At 46.7% G+C, this 18,136-nt stretch overlaps 1 protein-coding gene across 1 annotated transcript in view; it reads left to right on the top strand.

Annotated features, from left to right (window-relative positions):
- Positions 1 to 17,622, top strand: part of LOC109885878 (sushi, nidogen and EGF-like domain-containing protein 1) — an 88,963-nt gene extending 71,341 nt beyond the window's left edge. The window contains exons 28-33 of the mRNA XM_031822209.1: positions 2,472 to 2,582; positions 8,308 to 8,424; positions 11,161 to 11,248; positions 14,421 to 14,503; positions 14,608 to 14,635; positions 14,755 to 17,622. Coding sequence (XP_031678069.1) covers positions 2,472 to 2,582; positions 8,308 to 8,424; positions 11,161 to 11,248; positions 14,421 to 14,503; positions 14,608 to 14,633 — 425 coding nt within the window. The 3' untranslated portion in view covers positions 14,634 to 14,635; positions 14,755 to 17,622. The remainder of the gene's footprint in view (positions 1 to 2,471; positions 2,583 to 8,307; positions 8,425 to 11,160; positions 11,249 to 14,420; positions 14,504 to 14,607; positions 14,636 to 14,754) is intronic.
- Positions 17,623 to 18,136: the final 514 nt, after the last annotated feature.

Below are 18,136 nucleotides of genomic sequence, written 5' to 3'. Positions count from 1 at the left end.
TTATAACCAGGTATAACCAGCCAGGTGACACTAGTAAGTGTTATTATAACCAGGTATAACCAGGTATTACCACCCAGGTGACACTAGTAAGTGTTGTTATAACCAGGTATAACCAGCCAGGTGGCACTAGTAAGTGTTGTTATAACCAGGTATAACCAGCCAGGTGACACTAGTAAGTGTTGTTATAACCAGGTATAACCAGCCAGGTGACACTAGTAAGTGTTGTTATAACCAGCCAGGTGACACTAGTAAGTGTTGTTATAACCAGGTATAACCAGCTATAACCAGCCAGGTGACACTAGTAAGTGCTGGTATAACCAGCCAGGTGGCACTAGTAAGTGTTGTTATAACCAGGTATAACCAGCCAGGTGACACTAGTAAGTGTTGTTATAACCAGCCAGGTGACACTAGTAAGTGTTGTTATAACCAGGTATAACCAGCTATAACCAGCCAGGTGACACTAGTAAGTGCTGGTATAACCAGCCAGGTGACACTAGTAAGTGTTGTTATAACCAGGTATAACCAGCTATAACCAGCCAGGTGACACTAGTAAGTGCTGTTATAACCAGGTATAACCAGCCAGGTGACACTAGTAAGTGTTGTTATAACGAGGTATAACCAGCCAGGTGACACTAGTAAGTGTTGTTATAACTAGGTATAAACAGGTATAACCAGCCAGGTGACACTAGTAAGTGTTATTATAACCAGGTATAACCAGGTATTACCAGCCAGGTGACACTAGTAAGTGTTGTTATAACCAGGTATAACCAGCCAGGTGGCACTAGTAAGTGTTGTTATAACCAGGTATAACCAGGTATAACCAGGTATAACCAGCCAGGTGACACTAGTAAGTGTTGTTATAACCAGGTATAACCAGCCAGATGGCACTAGTAAGTGTTGTTATAACCAGGTATAACCAGCCAGGTGACACTAGTAAGTGTTATTATAACCAGGTATAACCAGGTATTACCACCCAGGTGACACTAGTAAGTGTTGTTATAACCAGGTATAACCAGATATAACCAGCCAGGTGGCACTAGTAAGTGTTGTTATAACCAGGTATAACCAGCCAGGTGGCACTAGTAAGTGTTGTTATAACCAGGTATAACCAGCCAGGTGAGACTAGTAAGTGTTGTTATAACCAGGTATAACCAGCCAGGTGACACTAGTAAGTGTTGTTATAACCAGCCAGGTGACACTAGTAAGTGTTGTTATAACCAGGTATAACCAGCTATAACCAGCCAGGTGACACTAGTAAGTGCTGGTATAACCAGCCAGGTGGCACTAGTAAGTGTTGTTATAACCAGGTATAACCAGCCAGGTGACACTAGTAAGTGTTATTATAACCAGGTATAACCAGGTATAACCAGACAGGTGACACTAGTAAGTCAAATCAAATCAAATCAAATTTATTTATATAGCCCTTCGTACATCAGCTGATATCTCAAAGTGCTGTACAGAAACCCAGCCTAAAACCCCAAACAGCAAGCAATGCAGGTGTAGAAGCACGGTGGCTAGGAAAAACTCCCTAGAAAGGCCAGTGTTGTTATAACCAGGTATGACCAGGTATAACCAGCCAGGTGACACTAGTAAGTGCTGTTATAACCAGGTATGACCAGGTATAACCAGCCAGGTGACACTAGTAAGTGTTGTTATAACCAGGTATGACCAGGTATAACCAGCCAGGTGGCACTAGTAAGTGTTGTTATAACCAGGTATAACCAGCCAGGTGCCACTAGTAAGTGTTGTTATAACCAGCTATAACCAGCCAGGTGACACTAGTAAGTGCTGTTATAACCAGGTATAACCAGCCAGGTGACACTAGTAAGTGTTGTTATAACGAGGTATAACCAGCCAGGTGACACTAGTAAGTGTTGTTATAACTAGGTATAACCAGGTATAACCAGCCAGGTGACACTAGTAAGTGTTATTATAACCAGGTATAACCAGGTATTACCAGCCAGGTGACACTAGTAAGTGTTGTTATAACCAGGTATAACCAGCCAGGTGGCACTAGTAAGTGTTGTTATAACCAGGTATAACCAGGTATAACCAGGTATAACCAGCCAGGTGACACTAGTAAGTGTTGTTATAACCAGGTATAACCAGCTATAACCAGCCAGGTGACACTAGTAAGTGCTGTTATAACCAGGTATAACCAGCCAGGTGACACTAGTAAGTGTTGTTATAACTAGGTATAACCAGGTATAACCAGCCAGGTGACACTAGTAAGTGTTATTATAACCAGGTATTACCAGCCAGGTGACACTAGTAAGTTTTGTTATAACCAGGTATAACCAGCCAGGTGGCACAAGTAAGTGTTGTTATAACCAGGTAACCACATAACCACATAGCATCTTTAGGTGCTAAGCTTCAGCATGATGTGGCACATTTTAACATTCACGTAGACCAGTAGTACATTTGTACTGAATGGTGGTATGAATCAATACCTCTTTGATTCTGCCTCGCAGAACCCGAGCCCCCGATTCAGCTAGAGAGGATGGAGGAGACAACCAATAAAATCAGCCTTGCACTAGAGATCCAGAGGAAGGAGGAAGAGGAGGAGTCCAAGAGAAAACCTGGTAGGTATTCTGGTGGTCTTGTACTATATATGGTAGGTATTCTGGTGGTCCTGTATATGGTAGGTATTCTGGTGGTCTTGTATATGGTAGGTATTCTGGTAGTCCTGTATATGGTAGGTATTCTGGTGGTCCTGTATATGGTAGGTATTCTGGTGGTCCTGTATATGGTAGGTATTCTGATGGTCTTGTATATGGTAGGAATTCTGATGGTCTTGTATATGGTAGGTATTCTGGTGATTTTGTATATGGTAGGTATTCTGGTGGTCTTGTATATGGTAGGTATTCTGGTGGTCTTGTACTATATATGGTAGGTATTCTGGTAGTCTTGTATATGGTAGGTATTCTGGTGGTCTTGTATATGGTAGGTATTCTGGTGGCCTTGTATATGGTAGGTATTCTGGTGGTCTTGTATATGGTAGGTATTCTGGTGGTCTTGTATATGGTAGGTATTCTGGTGGTCCTGTATATGGTAGGTATTCTGGTGGTCTTGTACAATATATGGTAGGTATTCTGATGGTCCTGTATATGGTAGGTATTCTGATGGTCCTGTATATGGTAGGTATTCTGGTGGTCCTGTATATGGTAGGTATTGTGGTGGTCTTGTATATGGTAGGTATTGTGGTGGTCTTGTATATGGTAGGTATTCTGATGGTCTTGTATAGGGTAGGTATTCTGATGGTCTTGTATATGGTAGGTATTCTGGTGGTCCTGTATATGGTAGGTATTCTGGTGGTCTTGTACTATATATGGTAGGTATTCTGGTGGTCTTGTATATGGTAGGTATTCTGGTGGTCCTGTATATGGTAGGTATTCTGGTGGTCCTGTATATGGTAGGTATTCTGGTCGTCCTGTATATGGTAGGTATTGTGGTGGTCTTGTATATGGTAGGTATTCTGGTCGTCCTGTATATGGTAGGTATTCTGGTGGTCTTGTATATGGTAGGTATTCTGGTGGTCTTGTATATGGTAGGTATTCTGGTCGTCCTGTATATGGTAGGTATTGTGGTGGTCTTGTATATGGTAGGTATTCTGGTCGTCCTGTATATGGTAGGTATTGTGGTGGTCTTGTATATGGTAGGTATTCTGGTGGTCTTGTATATGGTAGGTATCCTGGTGGTCTTGTATATGGTAGGTATTCTGGTGGTCTTGTATATGGTAGGTATTCTGGTGGTCTTGTATATGGTAGGTATTCTGATGGTCTTGTATATGGTAGGTATTCTGGTCGTCCTGTATATGGTAGGTATTGTGGTGGTCTTGTATATGGTAGGTATTCTGGTGGTCTTGTATATGGTAGGTATTCTGGTGGTCCTGTATATGGTAGGTATTCTGGTCGTCCTGTATATGGTAGGTATTGTGGTGGTCTTGTATATGGTAGGTATTCTGGTGGTCTTGTATATGGTAGGTATTCTGGTGGTCTTGTATATGGTAGGTATTCTGGTGGTCTTGTATATGGTAGGTATTCTGGTGGTCTTGTATATGGTAGGTATTCTGGTGGTCTTGTATATGGTAGGTATTCTGGTGGTCTTGTACAATATATGGTAGGTATTCTGATGGTCCTGTATATGGTAGGTATTCTGGTGGTCTTGTATATGGTAGGTATTCTGGTGGTCTTGTACAATATATGGTAGGTATTCTGATGGTCCTGTATATGGTAGGTATTCTGATGGTCCTGTATATGGTAGGTATCCTGGTGGTCCTGTATAGGGTAGGTATTCTGGTGGTCTTGTATAGGGTAGGTATTCTGATGGTCCTGTATATGGTAGGTATTCTGATGGTCCTGTATATGGTAGGTATTCTGGTCGTCCTGTATATGGTAGGTATTGTGGTGGTCTTGTATATGGTAGGTATTCTGGTGGTCTTGTATATGGTAGGTATTCTGGTGGTCTTGTATATGGTAGGTATTCTGGTGGTCTTGTATATGGTAGGTATTCTGGTGGTCCTGTATATGGTAGGTATTCTGGTGGTCCTGTATATGGTAGGTATTCTGATGGTCCTGTATATGGTAGGTATTCTGATGGTCCTGTATATGGTAGGTATCCTGGTGGTCCTGTATAGGGTAGGTATTCTGGTGGTCTTGTATAGGGTAGGTATTCTGATGGTCCTGTATATGGTAGGTATTCTGATGGTCCTGTATATGGTAGGTATTCTGGTCGTCCTGTATATGGTAGGTATTGTGGTGGTCTTGTATATGGTAGGTATTCTGGTGGTCTTGTATATGGTAGGTATTCTGGTGGTCTTGTATATGGTAGGTATTCTGGTGGTCTTGTATATGGTAGGTATTCTGGTGGTCTTGTATATGGTAGGTATTCTGGTGGTCTTGTATATGGTAGGTATTCTGGTGGTCTTGTATATGGTAGGTATTCTGGTGGTCCTGTATATGGTAGGTATTCTGGTCGTCCTGTATATGGTAGGTATTCTGGTGGTCCTGTATATGGTAGGTATTCTGGTGGTCTTGTATATGGTAGGTATTCTGGTGGTCTTGTATATGGTAGGTATTCTGGTGGTCTTGTATATGGTAGGTATTCTGGTGGTCTTGTATATGGTAGGTATTCTGGTGGTCCTGTATATCGTAGGAAATTGCAGTGAATTTAAAAAAGAATTTAAATAATACATGTTAAAATAGCAGGTCAAAGTGGATCCAGCGACTGTCAACTCAACACCGTAGCCGCCCAGCGGGAGATGGGAACCTCTTGACGAGGTGGCCTTGGTGTTGGTCGCTTACAGTATAATCTTGTGGTGTAGTTAAGATATGGAACCCTCTCGTCTGTAACTGGGTCCATATGGAAAGTACAGCATTCTTTACATCTCCCAGCACCAGTCAGTTTTAATGGGAAGTCTGCCACATGGAAGCTATGTTAATATATGTTAATCTATGCTGATCTATGCTAATCTTCTCCTATAGGCGCCCCTCAATAGAAACAGTATGTTAATTATTACGTCTCCATATATATCAACCAAGCTTTACAATAGCAATGTATTACAGCGAGAATGAGAAACATGAGAGACATGAGAGACATGAGAGACATGAGAGACATGAGAGACCGCTTTAAAGGGGATTATTTTGACCAGGGCCCACAGGGGAACCTCATAGGACTCTACCCACAGGACTCTACCCATAGGACTCTACCCACAGGACTCTGCCCACAGGACTCTACCCACAGGACTCTACCCACAGGACTCTACCCATAGGACTCTACCCACAGGACTATACCCATAGGACTCTACCCAGAGGGGAACCTCATAGGACTCTACCCATAGGACTCTACCCATAGGACTCTACCCATAGGACTCTACCCACAGGACTCTACCCATAGGACTCTACCCATAGGACTCTACCCACAGGACTCTACCCACAGGACTCTACCCACAGGGGAACCTCATAGGACTCTACCCATAGGACTCTACCCATAGGACTCTACCCATAGGACTCTACCCACAGGGGAACCTCATAGGACTTTACCCATAGGACTCTACCCATAGGGGTCTACCCATAGGACTCTACCCATAGGGCTCTACCCACAGGACTCTACCCACATGGGAACCTCTTATGACTCTACCCATAGGTCTCTACCCACAGGACTCTACCCACAGGGGAACCTCATAGGACTCTACCCCCAGGACTCTACCCACAGGGGAACCTCATAGGACTCTTCCCACAGGGGAACCTCATAGGACTCTACCCATAGGACTCTACCCACAGGACTCTACCCACAGGGCTCTACCCATAGGGGAACCCCATAGGACTCTACCCATAGGACTCTACCCACAGGACTATACCCATAGGACTCTACCCAGAGGGGAACCTCATAGGACTCTACCCATAGGACTCTACCCACAGGACTCTACCCACAGGACTCTACCCACAGGGCTCTACCCATAGGACTCTACCCATAGGACTCTACCCATAGGACTCTACCCACAGGACTATACCCATAGGACTCTACCCACAGGACTATACCTATAGGACTCTACCCATAGGACTCTACCCATAGGACTCTACCCATAGGACTCTACCCACAGGACTCTACCCATAGGACTCTACCCATAGGACTCTACCCACAGGACTCTACCCACAGGACTCTACCCACAGGGGAACCTCATAGGACTCTACCCATAGGACTCTACCCATAGGACTCCACCCATAGGACTCTACCCACAGGGGAACCTCATAGGACTTTACCCATAGGACTCTACCCATAGGGGTCTACCCATAGGACTCTACCCATAGGGCTCTACCCACAGGACTCTACCCACATGGGAACCTCTTATGACTCTACCCATAGGTCTCTACCCACAGGACTCTACCCACAGGGGAACCTCATAGGACTCTACCCCCAGGACTCTACCCACAGGGGAACCTCATAGGACTCTTCCCACAGGGGAACCTCATAGGACTCTACCCATAGGACTCTACCCACAGGACTCTACCCACAGGGCTCTACCCATAGGGGAACCTCATAGGACTCTACCCATAGGACTCTACCCACAGGGCTCTACCCATAGGACTCTACCCACAGGGGAACCTCATAGGACTCTACCCACAGGACTCTACCCAAAGGGCTCTATACATAGGGCTCTACCCACAGGACTCTACCCACAGGGCTATACCCATAGGGGCTATACCCATAGGGACTCTACCCACAGGACTCTACCCACAGGACTCTACCCATAGGGCTCTACCCACAGGGCTCTACCCATAGAACTCTACCCACAGGACTCTACCCACAGGACTCTACCCACAGGACTCTACCCACAGGGCTCTACCCATAGGCCATAGGGTTCTACCCACAAAACTCTACTCATAGGACTCTACCCATAGCGGAACCCCATAGGACTCTACCCATAGGGCTCTACTCATAGGACTCTACTCACAGGGCTCTACTCACAGGGCTCTACCCATAGGACTCTACCCACAGGGTTCTACCCACAGGGGAACCTCATAGGACTCTACCCATAGGGCTCTACTCATAGGGTTCTACCCATAGGTCTCTACCCATAGGACTCTACCCATAGGGAAACCAATAGGGCTCTACCCATAGGACTGTACCCATAGGGAAACCCATAGGGCTCTACCATAGGAATCTACCCATAGGGAAACCAAAATGTCTCTACCCATAGGACGGTACCCATAGGATCTACCCATAGGATCTACCCATAGGACTGTACCCATAGGGCTCTACCATAGGACTACCCATGGGACTCCACCCATAGGACTACCCATAGGACTCTACCCATAGGACTACCCATGGGACTCTACCCATATGTCTCTACCCATAGGATTACCCATAGGGCTCTACCCATAGGACTACCCATAGCCCACTACCCATAGGACTACCCATAGGACTACCCATAGGACTCTACCCATAGGACTACCCATAGGACTCTACCCATAGGACTACCCATAGGTCTCTACCCATAGGACTACCCATATGTCTCTACCCATAGGACTACCCATATGACTACCCATAGGACTCTACCCATAGGACTACCCATAGGTCTCTACCCATAGGACTACCCATATGACTACCCATAGGACTCTACCCATAGGACTACCCATAGGTCTCTACCCATTGGACTCTTCCCAACGGGCTCTGGTCAAATGTTGTGCTCTAAAAAGAGAATATGTTGAATTTGGATAGCAGGCAGCCTTAGTGAAACTTGAGCTGGTGGTTTGTCTGCTGGGCTCCACTTAACTTGGGGTCCTGACAGCAGCTGCTGTGTTTCAGAGTCGTCCCAGGACTGCCGGAGTCTGCCCTGCCTGAACGGGGGTACGTGTGCGAAGGGCGGCGACTCCTACATCTGCGACTGCGTAGCCGGGTTCAAGGGCAGGCAGTGTGAGCTGTGTGAGTTCATGCCTTCTGTCTTGGTCTCCACCACACGACACATTGACATTGGAGTGCCATACACACCATTTAGCTGTCCCCATAGGAAAACCCTTTAAAGAACCTTGTTGGTTCCAGGTAGAATCCTTTTGGTTCCAAGTAGAACTGTTTTGGGTTACATGTAGCTCAGATGGTAGAGCATGGCGAGGGTTGTGGGTTCGATTCCCACGGGTGGCCAGTACAGGGTTGTGGGTTCGATTCCCACGGGTGGCCAGTACAGGGTTGTGGGTTCGATTCCCACGGGTGGCCAGTACAGGGTTGTGGGTTCGATTCCCACGGGTGGCCAGTACAGGGTTGTGGGTTCGATTCCCACGGGTGGCCAGTACAGGGTTGTGGGTTCGATTCCCACGGGTGGCCAGTACAGGGTTGTGGGTTCGATTCCCACGGGTGGCCAGTACAGGGTTGTGGGTTCGATTCCCACGGGTGGCCAGTACAGGAAAAAAAGGATGAGAAATGTACGTACTCACTACTGGATAAGAGTATCTGCTAAATGACTCAAAATGTTTAAAAAATAAAAATACAATTGAACCATTTCCACAAGGAGTTCTACATGGAATCCAAAATGGTTCTACCTGGAATCCAAAATAGTTCTATTTGGAACCCAAAATGGTTCTACATGGAATCCAAAATGGTTCTACCTGGAATCCAAAATAGTTCAATTTGGAACCCAAAATGGTTCTACATGGAACCCAAAATGGTTCCACCCGTGGGAATCGAACCCACAACCCTGGCGCTGCAACCGCCATGCTCTACCAGCATAGTGGTTAGAGCGTTGGACTAGTAACCGGAAGGTTGCAAGTTCAAACCCCCAAGCTGACAAGGTACAAATCGTTCTGCCCCTGAACAAGGTAGTTAACCCACTGTTCCTAGGCTGTCATTGAAAATAAGAATTTGTTCTTAACTGACTTGCCTAGTTAAATAAAGGTTAAAACATTTTTTTTTCAAATGGAACCCAAAATGGTTCTACATGGAACCAAAATGGTTTTACCTGGAACCCAAAACAGTTGGGGACAGCCGAAGAACCATTTTTTTTCTAGTTTGGCATAGAACAACTGCATTTTCTCTCAGATCATCTGTCAGAAAAAATAGATTCAGATGTCTTCCTCGTAGGAGGACATCATTTCCCAGCACCATAACTACCCAGCAACATCCTCACATCGAAAATAGAACTTTGCAAGTCATAACATAACTATAATATCACCATTCAGGTACAAAGCACTTCAAAACTAAATAGGTTATTTTGAAATACAAGCTTTGCCTTTGGTTTGAACTTGTCCAATCACGTTCACCAGTAACACAAGGTGTTATGCTGCAGCAATGTAGGAGATGGCGCACACACACACACACACACACAGCCCACTTCTCTTTTTAATAGAGTACCACAGTATGAGTCATAATTCCCATAAAACCTAGCGGTCAAACAGGGAAATGGTCCCAATCGGGTTTTTTTCCACCATTCTTTTTCCCCCCATAGAGGATCTTAGAAATAGTTAAAATAAGGTCTGTGTTTTCGTGTAGGGCCTACCCTGGCATAACGTTTCAATAACCGTGTAAATCTCTCTCGAACAAGGTGACTTTTGTAAATACATTCTATTTGTCCGTATTATGTGTATTAAGACATATACAACTGTGGGGCTCTGTACTGTACATTTCTACGTCTAAACACCCTCAGTCAAACTGTTTAAACATTTCTTTCCTAAAACCAGCAATCACTAGGGAGGAGTGCCAAATTCCACCCTCCCTATCTCTCCTCTCTCTCACTCCTTCTCAGGCTAAATCCCCCTGTCTCTCTCTCTTTCTCTCTCTCTCTCTCTCTCTCTCTCTCTCTCTCTCTCTCTCTCTCTTTCTCAGAACAAATCTCTCTCTCCGTCTCTTTCACCTCTCTCTCTCCCTCTTTCACCTTCTCTCTCTCTCTCTCTCTCTCTCCCTCTTTCACCTTCTCTCTCTCTCTCTCTCTCTCCCTCTCTTTCACCTTCTCTCTCTCTCTCTCTCTTTCTCTCTCTTTCTCAGAACAAATCTCTCTCTCTCTCTCTTTCTTCCTCAAACCAAATCCCTCTCTCTCTTTCTCTGCATCTTCTCTCTTTCTCTCTCGCTCTCTCGCGCTCTCTCTCTCTCTCTCTCTCTCTCTCTCTCTCTCTCTCTCTCTCTCTCACCTCTCTCTCTCTCTTTTTCACCTTCTCTCTCTCTCTCTCTCTCTCTCTCTCTCTTTCTTTCTTCCTCAAACCAAATCCCTCTCTCTCTTTCTCTGCATCTTCTCTCTTTCTCTCTCGCTCTCTCGCGCTCTCTCTCTCTCTCTCTCTCTCTCTCTTTCTTTCTTCCTCAAACCAAATCCCTCTCTCTCTTTCTCTGCATCTTCTCTCTTTCTCTCTCTTCCTTCCTCTCTCTTTCATACCAAATCCCTCCCTCCCTATCATTCTCCCTCCTTGTCCATCTCTCCCTCTTCCTCCCTCTCTCTCTCTCTTCCTCTGACCAAATCCCTCCCTCCCTATCACTCTCCACCTTATGTCCCTCTCTCCCTGTTCCTCCCTCTCTCCCTCTTTCTTCCTCCCTTTCTCTTCTCCTCAATCCCTCATGTCATATTTAACAGCCTTTTTAACTGCCTCTTCCTTCAGAACCTCTCCCTCAGAAGAACCCTCTCAGTGCTTTAACACATATGTGTGTTTATCTTTGTGCTGTCGCGACCACGTCTGTCTGCAGTCTGCCAGCGAGTGCCCCACCCGTGTACCCGCCTCTACTCTGAAACCAAGAGCGTGCCCGTCTGGGTGGGTGAAGTCTGCCATTACCTGTGAGTGTCAAACAGTGGCCGCGGACTTCCTCTGCATGTTTATACACTGCTCAAAAAAAATAAAGGGAACACTTTTAAACAACACAATGTAACTCCAAGTCAATCACACTTCTGTGAAATCAAACTGTCCACTTAGGAAGCAACACTGATTGACAATAAATTTCACATGCTGTTGTGCAAATGGAATAGACAACAGGTGGAAATTATAGGCAATTAGCAAGACACCCCCAATAAAGGAATGGTTCTGCAGGTGGTGACCACAGACCACTTCTCAGTTCCTATGCTTTGGTCACTTTTGAATGCTGGCGGTGCTTTCACTCTGGTGGTAGCATGAGACGGAGTCTACAACCCACAAAAGTGGCTCAGGTAGTGCAGCTCATCCAGGATGGCACATCAAGGCGAGCTGTGGCAAGAAGGTTTGCTGTGTCTGTCAGCGTAGTGTCCAGAGCATGGAGGCGCTACCAGGAGACAGGCCAGTACATCAAGAGACGTGGAGGAGGCCGTAGGAGGGCAACAACCCAGCAGCAGGACCACTACCTCCGCCTTTGTGCAAGGAGGAGCGGGAGGAGCACTGCCAGAGCCCTGCAAAATGACCTCCAGCAGGCCACAAATGTGCATGTGTCTGCTAAAACGGTCAGAAACAGACTCCATGAGGGTGGTATGAGGGCCCGACGTCCACAGGTGGGGGTTGTGCTTACAGCCCAACACCGTGCAGGACGTTTGGCATTTGCCAGAGAACACCAAGATTGGCAAATTCGCCACTGGCGCCCTGTGGTCTTCACAGATGAAAGCAGGTTCACACTGAGCACATGTGACAGACGTGACAGAGTCTGGAGACGCCGTGGAGAACGTTCTGCTGCCTGCAACATCCTCCAGCATGACCGGTTTGGCGGTGGGTTAGTCATGGTGTGGGGTGGCATTTCTTTGGGGGACCGCACAGCCCTCCATTTGCTCCCCAGAGGTAGCCTGACTGCCATTAGGTACCGAGAAGAGATCCTCAGACCCCTTGTGAGACCATATGCTGGTGCGGTTGGCTCTGGGTCCCTCCTAATGCAAGACCATGCTAGACCTCATGTTGCTGGAGTGTGTCAGCAGTTCCTGCAAGAGGAAGGCATTGATGCTGTGGACTGGCCCGTCCATTCCCCAGACCTGAATCCAATTGAGCACATCTGGGACATCATGTCTCGCTCCATCCACCAACACCACGTTGCACCACAGACTGGTCAGGAGTTGGCGGATGCTTTGGTCTGGGAGGAGATCCCTCAGGAGACCATCCGCCACCTCATCAGGAATATGCCCAGGCGTTGTAGGGAGGTCATACAGGCACGTGGAGGCCACACACACTACTGAGCCTCATTTTGACTTGTTTTAAGGACATTACATCAAAGTTGGATCAGCCTGTAGTGTGGTTTTCCACTTTAATTTTGAGTGTGACTCCAAATCCAGACCTCCATGGGGTGATACATTTGATTTTCATTGATCATTTTTGTGTGATTTTGTTGTCAGCACATTCAACTATGTAAAGAAAAAAGTATTTAATAAGAATATTTCATTCATTCAGATCTAGGATGTGTTATTTTAGTGTTCCCTTTATTTTTCTGAGCAGTGTACATGTTAGAATTGATTTAATATGGACTGTAAACTTCTTTATATGCTGAAGTCTTCCCTGATTTGAACCCAGTAAGAGACAGGGGTACCTATGGAAGGAAGGGATGCATCTTCCCTGATTTGAACCCAGTAAGAGACAGGGGTACCTAGGCAAGGAAGGCATGCATCTTCCCTGATTTGAACCCAGTAAGAGACAGGGGTACCTAGGGAAGGAAGGGATGCATCTTCCCTGATTTGAACCCAGTAAGAGACAGGGGTACCTAGGGAAGGAAGGGATGCATCTTCCCTGATTTGAACCCAGTAAGAGACAGGGGTACCTAGGGAAGGAAGGGATGCGTCTTCCCTGATTTGAACCCAGTAAGAGACAGGGGTACCTAGGGAAGGAAGGGATGCGTCTTCCCTGATTTGAACCCAGTAAGAGACAGGGGTATCTAGGGAAGGAAGGGATGCATCTTCCCTGATTTGAACCCAGTAAGAGACAGGGGTACCTAGGGAAGGAAGGGATGTGTCTTCCCTGATTTGAACCCAGTAATAGACAGGGGTATCTAGGGAAGGAAGGGATGCATCTTCCCTGATTTGAACCCAGTAAGAGACAGGGGTATCTAGGGAAGGAAGGGATGCATCTTCCCTGATTTGAACCCAGTAAGAGACAGGGGTACCTAGGGAAGGAAGGGATGCGTCTTCCCTGATTTGAACCCAGTAAGAGACAGGGGTATCTAGGGAAGGAAGGGATGCATCTTCCCTGATTTGAACCCAGTAAGAGACAGGGGTCCCTAGGGAAGGAAGGGATGTGTCTTCCCTGATTTGAACCCAGTAAGAGACAGGGGTATCTAGGGAAGGAGGGGATGCATCTTCCCTGATTTGAACCCAGTAAGAGACAGGGGTACCTAGGGAAGGAAGGGATGTGTCTTCCCTGATTTGAACCCAGTAATAGACAGGGGTACCTAGGGAAGGAAGGGATGCATCTTCCCTGATTTGAACCCAGTAAGAGACAGGGGTATCTAGGGAAGGAAGGGATGCATCTTCCCTGATTTGAACCCAGTAAGAGACAGGGGTACCTAGGGAAGGAAGGGATGCATCTTCCCTGATTTGAACCCAGTAAGAGACAGGGGTACCTAGGGAAGGAAGGGATGCATCTTCCCTGATTTGAACCCAGTAAGAGACAGGGGTATCTAGGGAAGGAAGGGATGCATCTTCCCTGATTTGAACCCAGTAAGAGACAGGGGTACCTAGGGAAGGAAGGGATGCATCTTCCCTGATTTGAACCCAGTAAGAGACAGGGGTACCTAGGGAAGGAAGGGATGCATCTTCCCTGATTTGAACCCAGTAAGAGACAGGGGTACCTAGGGAAGGAAGGGATGTGTCTTCCCTGATTTGAACCCAGTAAGAGACAGGGGTACCTAGGGAAGGAAGGGATACTGTAAAAACACTGACACCTGTTAAATATAGCACTAGTATAACTGTAAATGGGTTTCATCCCTACAAGAAGCATGTTGAATAATCAGTATTTATATGTACTTTGTATGTTTAGTAGATACGTTTTTTTCCCCTTTGTACCCCCCAGGTATAAAATAACATATAAAGTCCAGCAGGATATTTGCTATCGAGAGATCTGTGGACCACCACTGCTTCCCAAGAAAAGCCCCAGTGAGTTTGATTGAACAGTCCGGTCACCTGAATGAAGTCATTCTTGGCTTTAATACAATCATCATATTGTTGTTTTCACATGTCATTATTCTCTGTTTGGACAGACAGAAGAACTAACAGACAACATTAATGGTTGGTAAAAAAACAGACATTACAATGAGCAATCTACTGAAATATATTGATTTAATTTAAAATGTAATACTATTTGCTTTGGTTTCAGTTCAAATTTAATTTATATTTTCTACTTTCAGAAAGCTAATCTTGGATGACCCATGTTGACCCATGTTGCCCAGAGATTGGCCTATTGGGTGACCCATGTTGACCCATGTTGCCCAGAGATTGGCCTATTGGGTGACCCATGTTGACCCATGTTGCTCAGAGATTGACCTATTGGATGACCCATGTTGACCCATGTTGCCCAGAGATTGACCTATTGGATGACCCATACTGCCCAGAGATTGACCTATTGGGTGACCCATGTTGACCCATGTTGCCCAGAGATTGACCTATTGGATGACCCATGTTGCCCAGAGGTTGACCTGTTGGATGACCCATGTTAACCCATGTTGCCCAGAGATTGGCCTATTGGATGACCCATGTTGCCCAGAGATTGGCCTATTGGGTGACCCATGTTGCCCAGAGATTGGCCTATTGGATGACCCATGTTGACCCATGTTGCCCAGAGATTGGCCTATTGGATGACCCATGTTGCCCAGAGATTGGCCTATTGGATGACCCATGTTGACCCCTGTTGCCCAGAGATTGGCCTATTGGATGACCCATGTTGCCCAGAGATTGACATATTGGGTGACCCATGTTGACCCATGTTGCCCAGAGATTGGCCTGTTGAATGACCCATGTTGCCCAGAGATTGGCCTATTGGATGACCCATGTTGACCCATGTTGCCCAGAGATTGGCCTGTTGAATGACCCATGTTGACCCATGTTGCCCAGAGATTGGCCTATTGAATGACCCATGTTGACCCATGTTGCCCAGAGATTGGCCTGTAGGATGACCCATGTTGCCCAGAGATTGGCCTATTGGATGACCTATGTTGACACATGTTGTCCAGAGATTGGCCTGTAGGATGACCCATGTTGACCCATGTTGCCCAGAGATTGGCCTGTTGAATGTCCCATGTTGCCCAGAGATTGGCCTATTGGATGACCCATGTTGCCCAGAGGTTGACCTGTTGGATGACCCATGTTGACCCATGTTGCCCAGAGATTGGCCTGTTGGATGACCCATGTTGACCCATGTTGCCCAGAGATTGGCCTGTTGGATGACCCATGTTGACCCATGTTGCCCCATGTTGCCCAGAGAGTGGCCTGTTGGATGACCCATGTTGACCCATGTTGCCCAGAGGTTGACATATTGGATGACCCATGTTGACCCATTTTGCCCAGAGGTTGACCTATTGGATGACCCATGTTGACCCATGTTGCCCAGAGGTTGACCTATTTGATGACCCATGTTGACCCATGTTGCCCAGAGGTTGACCTGTTGGATGACCCATGTTGATCCATGTTGCCCAGAGATTGGCCTGTTGGTAGACCCATGTTGACCCATGTTGCCCAGAGGTTGACCTGTTGGATGACCCATGATGACCCATGTTGCCCCATGTTGCCCAGAGATTGGCCTGTTGAATGACCCTGTTGCCCAGAGATTGGCCTGTTGGATGACCCATGTTGACCCATGTTGCCCAGGGATTGGCCTGTTGGATGACCCATGTTGACCCATGTTGCCCAGAGGTTGGCCTGTTGGATGACCCATGTTGACCCATGTTGCCCAGAGATTGGCCTGTTGGATGACCCATGTTGACCCATGTTGCCCAGAGGTTGACCTATTGGATGACCCATGTTGACCCATGTTGCCCAGAGGTTGACCTATTGGATGACCCATGTTGACCCATGTTGCCCAGAGGTTGACCTATTGGATGACCCATGTTGACCCATGTTGCCCAGAGGTTGACCTATTGGATGACCCATGTTGACCCATGTTGCCCAGAGGTTGACCTGTTGGATGACCCATGTTGACCCATTTTGATCCATGTTGCCCAGAGATTGGCCTGTTGGATGACCCATGTTGACCCATGTTGCCCAGAGGTTGACCTGTTGGATGATCCATGTTGACCCATGTTGCCCAGAGGTTGACCTGTTGGATGACCCATGATGACCCATGTTGCCCCATGTTGCCCAGAGATTGGCCTGTTGAATGACCCATGTTGCCCAGAGATTGGCCTGTTGGATGACCCATGTTGACCCATGTTGCCCATAGATTGGCCTGTTGGATGACCCATGTTGACCCATGTTGACCCATGTTGTCCAGAGGTTGGCCTGTTGGATGACCCATGTTGACCCATGTTGCCCAGAGATTGGCCTGTTGGATGACCCATGTTGACCCATGTTGCCCAGAGGTTGACCTATTGGATGGCCCATGTTGACCCATGTTGCCCAGAGGTTGACCTGTTGGATGACCCATGTTGATCCATGTTGCCCAGAGATTGGCCTGTAGGATGACCCATGTTGACCCATGTTGCCCAGAGGTTGACCTGTTGGATGACCCATGTTGACCCATGTTGCCCAGAGATTGGCCTGTTGAATGACCCATGTTGACCCATGTTGCCCAGAGATTGGCTTATAGGATGACCCATGTTGCCCAGAGGTTGGCCTGTTGGATGACCCATGTTGACCCATGTTGCCCAGAGATTGGCCTGTTGGATGACCCATGTTGACCCATGTTGCCCAGAGATTGGCCTGTTGGATGACCCATGTTGCCCCATGTTGCCCAGAGGTTGACCTGTTGTAGCCGCAGCTTGAATGAGGATTTGGAGGAAGCTAACAAGTGGAACACGATTGCCCCCTACAACCATCAATGAGATTTGGCCCCAGAATCATCAATCATTTCTAACTATTCTATGTCACATTTTTTTTAAACAGAATTTTCACTCATGACGGATGACAAATGTACCATAAACAGTTCACACCTGTGTAAAATCAAAACATTATACATACCTCATGTCTCACATACAGTGGGGCAAAAAAGTATTTAGTCAGCCACCAATTGTGCGATTGGGAGAGGCCTGTAATTTTCATCATAGGTACACTTCAACTATGACAGACAAAATGAGAAATAAAAATCCAGAAAATCACATTGTAGGATTTTTAATGAATTTATTTGCAAATTATAGTGGAAAATACGTATTTGGTCAATAACAAAAGTTTATCTCAATACTTTGTTATATACCCTTTGTTGGCAATGACAGAGGTCAAACGTTTTCTGTAAGTCTTCACAAGGTTTTCACACACTGTTGCTGGTATTTTGGCCCATTCCTCCATGCAGATCTCCTATAGAGCAGTGATGTTTTGGGGCTGTTGCTGGGCAACATGGACTTTCAACTCCCTCCAAAGATTTTCTATGGGGTTGAGATTTGGAGACTGGCTAGGCCCCTCCAGGACCTTGAAATGCTTCTTACGAAGCCACTCCTTCGTTGCCCGGGCGGTGTGTTTGGGATCAATGTCATGCTGAAAGACCCAGCCACGTTTCATCTTCAATGCCCTTGCTGATGGAAGGAGGTTTTCACTCAAACTCTCACGATACATGGCCCCATTCATTCTTTCCTTTACACGGAT

Source organism: Oncorhynchus kisutch, linkage group LG4 (genome assembly GCF_002021735.2).
Source record: "Oncorhynchus kisutch isolate 150728-3 linkage group LG4, Okis_V2, whole genome shotgun sequence".
In the NCBI taxonomy this organism is placed as follows: Eukaryota; Metazoa; Chordata; class Actinopteri; order Salmoniformes; family Salmonidae; genus Oncorhynchus; species Oncorhynchus kisutch.
The sequence above is the reverse complement of the archived record's forward strand: the minus strand, read 5'-3'. Positions and strand labels throughout refer to the sequence as shown.